At 40.1% G+C, this 13,062-nt stretch overlaps 1 protein-coding gene across 1 annotated transcript in view; it reads left to right on the forward strand.

The window, feature by feature from the left end:
- Positions 1-13,062, forward strand: part of LOC123366263 — a 130,237-nt gene that overhangs the window by 18,203 nt on the left and 98,972 nt on the right. Inside the window, exons 13-18 of the mRNA XM_045009538.1 lie at positions 694-855; positions 3,388-3,497; positions 3,746-3,881; positions 3,987-4,190; positions 8,784-8,976; positions 12,133-12,260. Of these exons, the coding sequence (XP_044865473.1) occupies positions 694-855; positions 3,388-3,497; positions 3,746-3,881; positions 3,987-4,190; positions 8,784-8,976; positions 12,133-12,260 (933 nt within the window). The remainder of the gene's footprint in view (positions 1-693; positions 856-3,387; positions 3,498-3,745; positions 3,882-3,986; positions 4,191-8,783; positions 8,977-12,132; positions 12,261-13,062) is intronic.

A 13,062-nucleotide genomic window follows, 5' to 3' on the forward strand; every position in this document is an offset into this window, starting at 1 on the left:
ACTGTTGTAAACTAGATCTGAATTAAGTCTGAAGAATTTATCTAGAAATTGCACAAGAGCAGGCTCTTTAGTGAAATTGTTGGCACTTATTATCCTGCTAGGGCCTGAAATACCAGGAGAATAGCATCTCTCACAGAATTTAGCAGTTCAGCTTCTAGTTTAATCTTGGAACTGGAAAAGAAATATTATGTGAACCTTGAAACTCATCCAGTACGTGTGCATTAATCTTTCATGACACTTGTTTCAGAAGCGTCTTGAGAGACTTTACTGTAGTATCATATTATTATTATTATTAAGGCACTGTTGCAGTGCCTTAGTAATATGGCATGATTTGGCATGTATAATTTCAGGCAGATTTGTTTCTTTTGGGAATGTTTGATGTGAGGAGACGGGTTTGAAAATTGGGCCTACAATGAGATGCCAATTTCAGTCCTAAATATGGAGCAGCTACAGTCAGTGCATCATATATCTCTTTTCTTCTATATCACATCTTTCCATTCCTTAAAAGGATCCATCAGAGTGAAATCTAGTCTTTTTAAAAAGTTTGCAGGTATATAATGGATTGGATGGAGATGTTATGCTGTCTTGCTAAATTCCCTAGAACTCATCCCAACTCCTCAAAAAAGGATGGCCTTGCTTTTAGATTTGCCTTGTGAATCTTAACTCTTGGATATTTGATGTTATTGCAATAAGGTTTCCGACATGGAGCAAGTGATTGAAGTTCTCCAGGAGCATGCGACAGAAGTGCTAGAGCCAAGTCCAGTGCGATCAAGTTTTGTGACTTCTCACAGCTCAAGACAGCATAATTATGATCAAATCTGGGAGAGAATATATAGCAACTCAGAGCTCCAGCAGGTATTTTGAAGGGGAAAATCAGGTGAAACTTGTGTAACTATGAGTAGGAACTAGTAATTCTTTATTAGAAAACCTTCATTTTAATCAGTGATGATGAAGAGCCTCTGCATTGAAAGCTTCTGTAGGGAGACCATGAAGTTCCCTATCTTCCAAAACTCGGTCTCCCTCCTAGGATGTTGTTTCTCATAGGGTTGTGGGGTGGGTTTAACAGCAGGGAAAAGGGCCAGGTCATGGTGGTTACAGGAGTGTACATCAGCAGGAAATGAGGAGGAGGGATCAAACAGGTTGATTCTTGGTTTCTGGAGGCTCTATGAAAGTTCACACCTGAGTCTGACATTAGATTGGCTTGCTTTTTAATTGGGTGAGTATGAGGGCAAATTTGGCAATTGAGAGGGGAAGTTGAATTTGTGGGCTTGATTTTAAGAAGGTTCAGTAGTTGGGAAACAGCTCTAAAGGGGATGATGTGATTCATCTTCAAAGTTTTAGAGGTAAAGACATGAACAAATTATCTTAGAATTAGTAATGGGACCCAGTTGTCTTACTGCAAATTCCCCTGAAGCAACTGCCATATGTGGGGTTTTTTTTTTTTTGCTTCCTCCCCATCCTCAATTCCTGTGACTAATCCCTGAATTTTAAAAATATTAGGCTAACCAAGACTTATTGCTCATTCCTCCTTTTGTGTCAGAAGGCAGTTAACAGCTTCCACAATAACAACTCTTGGTATATGATGTGATTTTTATGTTTTAATCTCTGAACTGCCTACATCTGCAATCAGATGCTCCACTTGACTTAATATCAAGTCTAGTATTGTTTCCTTTTCTGTTGGTGATTGTTCATACGGCATTGAATGATTTTGGAAAATGATGGCTGTAAAGGGGAGTCACTTTTCTCAAACTGCCCTATTCTTATGCGGTAAAACCACATCAAGTGTCAAAAAGGGGAACAGCACCAAAACTGTATGAATTTCTTTAAAGTGACAAGCTAAATGCCCAATTTTCTTTTTCTGGTGAGATTGTTTGAACCCCCTCTTAGAGGCAAGGGGATCCTCTCAATAGATGCCTTTATACTCTTATCATTTCATGTGACTGTCTCTCTGATTGGAAGAGGACTGGTTGGCACATCCTGTGAAATCAACCATTGTCAAGCTTATTAAATGTTGTTGTCAGATGTTGAATGGTAATGAATGACTTGGAAAGATTGTATCCACACAACTGGAATACAGTCCTGAGAGACCAAGACCTCAGTGGTAACAATGAGTGTCAAGTGCTTTCATTGGTAAGAGCCTAAACAGCCACCTCAGTCCAAGAGAACCATTCTGTGGTTACATCCTTTACCAGTGTCTTCATGAAACTGCTCCAGACAAGGGTTTAGGTCACCAAGCTATTTGTCACGCTGCCTTGGAAGAAAAATACAACAGTGGCAATTCTCTTGTCTGCATACCAACTCTGCAAGGGCTGAGCTCAACAGTCTGCTTTGGCATCGATTTTTCCTTTGCTTGAAAAATCAGAGAAGACCAATAAAATCTCTCATCAGATGCCTTTCCTTTTAATGCAATATTGAAGGCAGAGAATGTGCTGTAATGAAACTCAAGGTCCAAGCTGCATACAAGACTCCCACTGACTTCAGTGAGTGCAGTGAAGCAGTCAGATTGACTGCAAACCTGAATCCTAACAACAAGGAAAGAACAGAATCATCATCCCTTCACTGTCCTGTTGCCTTCTAAAGAATACAGATTTCTGATGCCAACTAGCACTGGGTGCGTGGGTGGGTAGTTTAAGAAATAAATGCCAGTTTTAACACCAGTGTAACTACCTTGACTTCAGGGGAGTAACTCCTGAATTACACTAGAGAAAGCAAGATTGGAATCAGGCCTTGATGGAGGTGGTGATGGATGGGCAGTACTAGCTATTTTCCTGACTAATCTTTACTTTTTAGTTTATTGTGGGGTTGGAAGGAGCCTAGAAAAACAGACATCACTACAAAGTATTTCAAAGATATTATCTACAGCCCTGAATCGGGGGGAGGGGGAGACACTTATACAGTTCCAATTACTATTATGATAGTGTCCTTAGGAGTCTGGGTTTGATCCTTCATTTATATGTCTGCATATAGGCTCGGAGGAGGTCCAGATGAGAGAGAATTACTGGACATTCCTCATTAAGTATAAATTAAGGTTTATTCTAATGTTGGCTCCCTTCTTGATTTGAATGGGAAATCTGTGGTTTTAGGCCTTTTGAAATTCAGATACAAATAATTGAAATCTACTAAAAATCCGTTAGAATTGTTTCCAGTCAACTTTTTAATTGAGGGATTTACTTGCTTCCAATCTTCGTATGTGTCAATACTGATTTTTTCCCTTGCTGTAGCTCATGCTAGTCTCCAGTCCGGCAATAAGCTCTCTGCAGTCCACCCCTGGACCTCTGTTTTTTATGATAAGGCCTTTGTATAATGCTGACAGCAAGAATGGTCAGCATCTTCTCAAAACCCATTTTTGAACTTCTTTTTTTTTTTTTTTTTTTTTTTTAAAAACAGGATAAAAACACAGAGGATAATAATCCTGGTGTGGCTATGAATGAGAAGGGTATGGAAACTATCAGTCTCAGCAAGAATCCAGGATCTTCCAGGAAGAAGAAAGAAAGAGGGTAAAACTATATTCTTCTTAGTAAAGAAAAATAAATGCTTACACTTGCCCCATTTTCAAAGTGTGACTCTGCCAGAAACATAGTCCTCTCTTCTGTATTTTGTTGTTCTATGCTGCAGATTTCCATGGAGTTAATTCAATAGGCAGTAGTTCATTTCTAGACAGGACATGAAAGGGCTCTTTAATTTAGATGGGTTTTAGAAATCAATTTGAGGAACAATGACTTAATTTTCTTCTGTCTGGAAAAAGGTATAGTTACGTAACCACCTTGCAGCTGCTGGGATTAGATGAGGGCACAGAGGCCAACAATAAGGACCTGATTATGAGGAAAGGAGCCTACTTGTCCGTCCTTTACTTGCGTCACCTGAGAATCAGAGAGCTCCAGGTAAAAACAAAAGCCTGGGTCAGAGTTAACTTTTCAAGGGCACAACATCTGTGTAATCCTACCTAAGCTATAGTAATGTATGTTTATGTATCTCCTTTGTTTCAGCGGGTCTGCCTGGGAATCCTGAACTACTTCAGATCTGTTGAGCGAACTTTAACAATCAGCACCTCAGGTCTCACCCTGCATGCTGGTAATCTAGTCCCCAGTTCTGAAGATACCTGTTGGGTAAATGCTGTCAAAGGAGGCATTGGTGTTTCTGGTAGTCTTGGTTCTCACCACTATGTCCATTATACACCAGCTGACTTCAAGGTGATCTATTCAATAACTCTATAAAAAGGTCATCCAAAACATAGATTGAAATAGGAATATGTAATATGTTCCTCTTTTGGGTGGTTTTTTTTGGTTTTTTTTTTAGTCTTTTTCTCTCTCCATTGCAAACTTTGTTGTGATAGCTCAGCAATTTATCCTATCTTAATTGCATTTATCCTCCTCTTTTGATTCTTTACCTGACAACTTTAAGACCTGTTATCTTGTGACCTGGCATGGCCTAAAACTGGGAGGTATATGCAGTTGTTAAGGTTTTCCTATGGGGGACACAGCATTTGGTTCTAGCCTGGGGACCCTGAGATACCAGATCTTAATACAGTGTATGGAAAAAGCTTTTTTAAGTAATACTTTGAAACCTCTAGAAGTATTAATTACAGGATTTGGGTTTTTTTAATCTTCCTCTGAGGTCTGTGTAGGTGGAATGCAGTAACTATGGCACTTGGCTTTACAGGTGAAGGTATACACACAAGAGTTTCAATAAGATTTTTAAGCATTTTCACATGTAAAAATTTTTTCCTCTCTGTAAAATATGTGGAATACACAGAACACTATTATAATATTATTCATCTATAACAATGTGTTTGTGCTATGGAACCTGTTCAGGGTAAGCTTCAAAACTTGCTGCTGGCTTTACTACTGTAATGCTGCCAAACCAAATTCATGTGCAGTAGCATAGCATGTCATTGTGTGTTCCCTGGACATAGAATCATAGAATATCAGGGTTGGAAAGGACCTCAGGAGGTCATCTAGTCCAACCCCCTGCTCAAAGCAGGACCAATCCCCAGCCAGATTTTTGCCGCAGATCCCTAAGTGGCCCCCTCAAGGATTGAACTCTCAATCCTGGGTTTAGCAGGCCAATGCTCAAACCACTGAGCTATCCCTCCCCCCAAACTGAGTATATACTGCATCTGCTCTCTTTTTTGGAAACGTTGGCTCCTTTTTTGCTTGAGATTCATTCGTTCATTCATTCATAGTACCAGTTGGAGGAACTACTTCACAGCAGGGTTATGATGAGTTCACTTGCATAAGGTTTCTTTATTTCTCTCTCCTTCTTGCCCAAAATGTGGAAGATGGTGTAAGGAACAACCCTGACCACATTTTTCCCAGCACTCTGTGATCTGGAAAGTGACTGTTAAATACTCTGTGTGTGTGGTGGTGGTGGTGGTGGTGGTGGGGGGGGGGGGGGTGGGGGGTTGGGGTTAGGGTTAGGGTGTAATTATGAGTGATAGTGAAATAATCAATTTGCTTTCCCAAGATAATTCAAAGGTACTGATGTATACATTTGAACTTCAACTAAAGCCAAGATAAATATTATTTACTAAGCCAACAGCAGTTCAACTGGCAATGCAATTGGTAGCACATCCTCCAGTGTTTCCCTAACAACAGTTTCTAATATGATTCATTAATACACTGCAAAGGCTGTGTCTTAGGAAGTTTATAACAATAATACAACTGCTTTCCGGCAGACTAATCTACAGAGCCTCAAGCCTGCTCTGCCTTATTAACTGATTATGCTGTAACTTGCAAGCAGGTGGTGCCAAATGTTATGGTTCTCACCCCTCCCGTGAGTCCAGCTGGACAAACTCATGTGTATTATGACTATATCATTTTGATAAGACTGTAATCTATGAGCTGGGCATTCAGTGTACAGTTAGTACACCACACTGCTGTGCAGGAAACCCAGATTTAAGGCTATCATTACACATTCCAACCTCAGGTTGGTTGGGACCGGAGGCATCAGAGGCATGACACTCAGTTTCAGGATGCAAGGGCAGTCAAGAAATATATTAAGTGAAACTAAAAATCCCTCTGGGCTGCATCCGTCCTCCTTCAGTCCCAGGAGTTGGCTTGGAACAGCATTTTCTCATTGGAGGGTGCTGTAATCAAGAAGGTAGACAGAGTTAAGTGTAGTGATGCACTGAGAACGGAAGTATGTAAAGGGTGTTAAAATTTACTTTGTAATCCTATGTGGGTTTTGTGGTCTTAGTGCCTGTGATCAACTACAGGAGAAAAATACAGGCACAAATAATGGTGGGCACCAATAACACCACCTAGACACACAACTACCTGATCTGGAGGCATAGATGTACAGCTGGATTTCTAAAAGCCTTATTTGCACCCACAAACAATTGTGGGCATCAAGTTGAAGGCCCAGTTGAGGCTTCTTTAAAATGTGGCTCAAAACTATAAACATTGCAGGGATGCTCCCTGGGTTTTTTTGTTGTTGTTTTTGTTTTTTGAAGGGGGTGGGATTCTCCAGTTTTGTGGGGTTGTCCTCATATTTTGCAATATGTTGTGGTGACCACTTCCAGACTGAGTTCTAATGGAAAAACAAATAGCAAAGACCAACTGGAAATTGAGGGGGTAGGGTGAAAAAGCAAAATTTCAGGGTCTTCCCTCAATTGATGTAGGAATTTCCTTAAAACCTCTGCCTTGTATTATGCTTCTCACTGAGATATTTGCTCCATTACTTATCTAAATCAAGCTGAACTTGATTCTGCTATAAAGGATTTTTTTAAACTTTAGCAAATTCCCTATCCTATCACTTCTGAGAGCAGTGACGCTTAATACTCACTTCAGAAATGTAAGTAAAGAACAAAGAGCACAGACTTTTATCAGAAAGAATAAAAGAATGTTAACAAGCTGATCTGATCAACATTTAAATTAAACGTAGGTTTTTGTGGGCATTTACTGGCTGGTAAAATATGAATGTTTCTCTAGTCCAGCACAGATCTCTGCAGTTAACATTCTGTTACTGCTAATTTAATTAAAGAGCATTGGGCAATGCATTGATTTATTTGGTGTGGTGAGGTTTCCATAATTAAAATTAATGCCTTGCCTAGGGCAAGTATTCTGCTTTGCCCAGCTCTCTTTCTAATGGAGTTTTGGAAGGCATCCAATTGTGAGAGGTAAACTTATTTGACATCACTGATTTCCTAGGGTCAAGAGGAGGATCTTAGTAAAACCAAAGAGAGGAGGAGGGCTGACAGTGTTAAGATGTTACACTATAATATTGGACAGTGCAAATTAAGATGGTGATTAGACACAGAAGTAAAAACAGACTTTGCATATAAATGAAGAATAAGGATCTTGTAAAAAGGTATTAAGTAAATACGGTAACTTCTTGCAAGAGGTTCCCCTCTCTGCTGTTTCACCCCATGTGTCAAGGCATGGCATTGCAGATGGTTCCTGCCTCAGTTTACAATAAATAGTTACCAGTTCAGAATCTGGTGGTCTGTGCATTTAACCAAACAAATATAAAAGCAGGTGTTTGGCTGCAGTACTTTAAGACCAGGACCCAACAAGGCCCTGGGGTACTGGGTTTACCCTGAGGGGTTCCTCCTGTCTCTGAGTCACCCAGCACTTCAAGAAGCAGACAAGCTTTCTTAACTGGCCTGCTGGCTCCCTCTTGGTTCATGTCACCACCTGGTCCTTCTAAGGCTCTGGAGGCCTAGATCTTACTAGTGGCCTGGTCTGAGCAGGTTTTTCTTAAGCAGAGGTATCAGAGCACTGATGTCTCCAGCAGGGGCCAAAATAGCCAGACAGACCATGTCCCTGCTGGATTTAAAAAATAAATTTAAAATAAGGCACTGCTGTATGCCAAGTGTTTGTCTACACTGGGAAATTAACTGTCAGACCATACTCTCCATGTGGACACTCTTATTCTAGAAGAAAAGTGCCCTTTTTTTTTTCTGGCTTAGCTTCTACTGCTTTGAAAGCCAACACCACTCCTATTAATTGCAATATGAAGCTCGTGCCAGGGATGTTACGGAACAGTATTGAATAGTGGCACAGTGCCGGAGTAGGTAATCTGGACCAACTCCTTTAAAGATGCTGCTGATTTTAGAGGAATAAGAGCTATAGGTAAATATTAAATTATCCCATTGGTTCACTACCTGCAAATAAATGTTGTACAATCCAGCACACACACCTCAGTTAATACACCACTTCAGAACCTAAATGGTGATGGCTAAATCTTTTGGATGAGTGGGGTTCTACCCAAATCCTTCAAAATATTATATAACACAGAAATGCATGACAAGCAATATTACGGAATTGGTAAAGATAAGGAAAACAATAGTTGAAAAGGAGTCTGACAAACTAAATTTTTATTCTTCTTCTCTTGTGCTTTTTTGTTACAAAGTGGCAGAAAGGTAGAAGATTTAAAAAAAAATATTGTGAACACCTACTTGAGTGTCATAATTAAGGAAGCCCTTGTCTGATTCATTATTGGTAGAAAAAAATCCTATCTTGAGTTAATCTACCAATTTTGAGGCCTATATTACATTTTTTGGTGTGGTTTTGAGGCATGAGGGCAAAATCCGGCTAATAATGGAAACTCATTTACAACCCATATCATTCCATAACAAAATAGCTTTCATAAGGTAGAAGCACAGAAATGTGATATTTTTTCTTGTATAATTTTTATTCATGGCTGTGCTTTATTGCTGTTTGGTGATCTTGCAGTCCTCTTCAGGCTCAGGCCTGCTCTTAGATATATTGGTGTGCATCATTGCATGTCTTGTAAAACTGATTTGTTTGTATCAGTGTTGCTTGGGTTTTACCATTGCACAGGTCCACAGTGCACAGTTCATGGAGTTTTCTGAGGTGGAAAATCATGATGACTTTTACACTACTCAAGATGGATACATTCACACACAGGACCAGCGAGGGGCTTACATCATGTACGATGTAGCTTTAAAGGACCTGAAGGACCTTGAAAATCAGCTGCTGCTCGTGGCAAGCCAGTACATTGAACAAGATAAAAGTAAGATCAAATGCTGATAGCTCAAAAGCAGGGAGTCAAACTGGACTTATGCTATGACTTTTTTGAAGTGTGGCTATGGAAACTGTGCAGAGCCATTTTTCCGATTGAACCTCTGGAGCCTTTCCTACTCGTTCTATGTAGGTTTTTATACCACATCCATCGGAGCACTTGGAAAGATTGTCACTTATTGCTGATGCCACACCAGTGTTCTGCCCACAAGATACACCTGGGACCTCGTTATACTAAACAGAGTTAATGAGGGAAGACAGATTATTGAAGTGGCCCGAGAGTGGGGTGAAAATATGCAACTGAAGGTGGTAGGGATGGGCTAGAGGAGGAAAAAGTTTGTAGTTTTTAAACTACTGCTGCTTCTGAAAGTGCTGCTCAAAAGGCAGCTCGGGACTTTATGCATCTCCAGCCACACTTAACCTGCTCTCTGTTTTGGTAAAAACTAAGCTGCCAATTATTTCACACTGCAGATTTAGTTTTTTACCATAGGAAATGAGTTGAAAGTGACTGGGTTACAAACTGATGCTGAAAGAGAAATTGGACTTGTGGGGAAATGGAAGGAGGGAGAAGGAGATTAAACAATCAAGGAAACAGCGAAGAAACATTAGAAAACTATGAATAAACAACCACACATGCATATCATTTTATATATAATGTAGAGGAAAAGGTTTCTCATGGTACAGGAGAGGAATTATTTTTAATTGTGGAGGGATATGTTATATGACCTTCAACACATTTTTTTTAAAGCTTTAACTAATACACACCTTTTAAAAATCAGTGACACATATTGATGGATAGCAATAAGCCTGGGAAGCTTTAGTAAGCTGGTGTCAAGTATCAGAGGGGTAGCCGTGTTAGTCTGGATCTGTAAAAGCAGCAAAGAGTCCTGTGGCAGCTTATAGACTAACAGACATATTGGAGCATGAGCTTTCGTGGGTGAATACCCACTTCGTCAGATGCATGTAGTCATGCATCCGACGAAGTGGGTATTCACCCACGAAAGCTCATGCTCCAATACGTCTGTTAGTCTATAAGGTGCCACAGGACTTTTTGCTGCTTTTAGTAAGCTGGTGTTACCTACATCTTGCTTCAGGGCATAAGGCAAGCATTAATGTAGGGGGAGAAGGGGATAGGAAAAATATTTCCCTGTGGGCAGGTTACTTCATAACTGCCTTCTGCAGGGGTTTTTAAACCAGTGGTTCTCAAACTTTTTTACTGGTGACTCCTTTCACATAGCAAGCCTTGGAGTGTGACCCCCACCCCCTTATAAATTAAAAACTCTTTTTTAATATATTTAACACCATTATAAATGCTGGAGGCAAAGTGGGGTTTCGGGTGGAGGCTGACAGCTTGCGACTCCCTATGTAATAACCTCGCAAACCCCTAAGGAATCCTGACCCCCAGTTTGAGAACCCCTGTTCCTCTGAAGCATCTGGTACTGACCACTGTGGGAGACAGGAGGCTGAAAGAGAGAGAAACTGCCATACCAGATCAGGACAGTCATCCGTGTTTATAAATTGCTTAAATCTTCAGTCTCCTATCTCACCGGAGGTCCATGAATGCACAGCCCGTTGTGGATTATTTTTTTCCTAGTTCTTTACGCTCACATGCCAAAGATCCTAGTTCCAGTCTCTGTGACTGGATCAACAGGAACTGAGTGTAATGAGGAGGCAGAGTGCTTTGCTATCGTAGGCAATAAATGCTTTAATGGTAACCCCTTCAGCCAGTTCAGGAACAGCAGTGTTGGGTTCAAAATCCTCTTGTCCTGTCCAGTTATCAAAATAAAGGACTGTTGTTGCAATTTGGAGCTGGAGTGCAGCCAGTGGAGTGTCACCCACTTGCACTAGGGCTGAATTTGGCCTGAGGAAGTTGAGTATTTCAGACCATTTTATGGTATTTATCTTTTGTTGACAAAGAAAACTACATTTTTAATGTAATAGCATCCTTTCCAAATGGGGAGAATAAATAAAACTAACTAGGCAGGCAATTTATGAGCTATGCAGACACTTTTGATTTGCTTCTCCCATATGTTAAGAAATAAAACCGTAACCAGGCAGCTGGAATCATTGCTTGTTGGAGGAGTCTTACTGGCTGCCAGTGCACACCAATATTTTGTCCCTTTCTTCACACCAAGGGTTAAACTAACTACAATTGACTTCCTCTAAGAAGAAGTCCTCTGAAAGTAAAACTCTGGTTTCAGCACTGTGAAGAGCTCTCTGCATTACTGTGCCTCCTGCTGTGTACGCGGGTTTCCTTTGTGAGCTCTGAGGTCTTGGGGTGAGGAGGTAGAGATAATTGCAACTAAGATTAAATCCTCTGACAAACTAACAAGTGTACTTTTCAACCTCTTTGGGCTTCTCCTGACTTATGCCTCTTTACCTGGAGTTTCCCAAACATTGCCCATCCCTCTTTTCCCTTTACACCAAACAGCATTTGTTTGAATGTGTGTGTTCAATGGATCGCACATATTCAAATAAAATTTCCCAGACACTTGGTTTTTGCATTTTAGACTGCATAGAGGCCTCCAGAAGCTGTGGAATTTTAAATCTGCTGTCTGGCCTTCTATTCCCTGGTAAAGGTAAAACAGAGTCTCTCTTTTTGTAAATAAATAGGGTGACGTCAAGTTTCAGAAAATTTGGCATATGTAAATTACTCTAAAACCTATCTTGGCCTGCTTCTGTGTTGTCTCTTGTGTAAGTCCCCTCAGACTAGTCACTTATAAGAGCTGCTGACCAGTTGGAGATGCTGAAATTGACTGACTAAAAGAGGCATAAAGTCAGCAGTTTAAAATTTTTCTAGTTGATACTAATCTTCAAAAGTATCTGTAAGTAAGTCTTCCATTACATGCTTTCAACTATCTCATTCTATAACCTGGTGATGGACATCAGAGGATGTAGAAGATTGCCCTGTGCATATAGCACTATCCATGGGCTTCCCAAAGTGTTGTCATAAATCCCAGAAATTAGGGACCAGTGTGGTTGTTTTTTTTGTTTGTTTGTTTGTTTTTTTTAAAGCAGAAACGAAGTACAATAGTAGCCTTATCTTAGGAAGAGGGGTGTGTGCATGTGTACTTAAACAGATCTTAAAACAAAGGTGTCTCCCATTAAAAACACCAACATCTACTGAACTGTTCACTTTCTTTTCTAGGCTACGTAACATACCATCAATCCAGGGATGACAACCTCTTAGCATGGACGCATGCATCTGTGGATCGATTTGCGGTGCTACTTGACATTTGGACTTGTGAAGCTGCTTTCTTAGAGAATAAATGTCAGGTACATCCCCACCCGATGTGGAAACTCTGAAAACTATTCATACAGACCAGTTAATCTCCAATTCATTATTTATTTATTTTTATTAATCTTCCAATATGGAAGATTCATATAGTTGATACAACCTGCTACTGCTGGTTATATTAGAGAACACGATAGAGATGGTTTTCAATGTTGCTAAACAAATGTTCATGTGTTGCATCACATAGTTGTTGCTGAATATTAATTCTTCTGTCAGTTACGTTATCAGTGAATGAAATGCCATGGATTAATATAAAAGTCTCTCTCACATTCTCAGCAAGCATACCCGCTGGATTGTAGATAGAGCAGAACCTTTTCTCATTTGAATTTTGGAGTACTGCAAACTCAAAAATCGACATTACGTGATTTGCTGTTCACTAGAACAGTTGGAAAAACAGAATTTAGGGAAGAGCCAATAGCTTGCAAGAGCACTGTACAGAAAGAACACCAATGAATACACATGGTCATTCCTTGAAAGACTAAGATGAGACAAGAATGGAATAAGAGACCTATAGGATGATGATTTAAAACTATTTTGTACGGTGTTTAGCACAGTGGGGTCTTGGTCCATGTCTACAGCAGTAATACAAATAATAGATGATGATGATAATGATGATAATAATAATAATTTTATATAGCGGGGAGTGGTGATAGCACTATATTGTGAGGGCATAAAGCCCAGTTCAAGGAAGCATTGATGGATGCTTCTGAAAAGCAGAGTAAAGGCCCTTCTGACACACTTGAATCGCCCATTTCTACTTCATTCTTCTACCCAGCACAGCCC

This window comes from Mauremys mutica, chromosome 3 (genome assembly GCF_020497125.1).
Source record: "Mauremys mutica isolate MM-2020 ecotype Southern chromosome 3, ASM2049712v1, whole genome shotgun sequence".
NCBI lineage: Eukaryota > Metazoa > Chordata > Testudines > Geoemydidae > Mauremys > Mauremys mutica.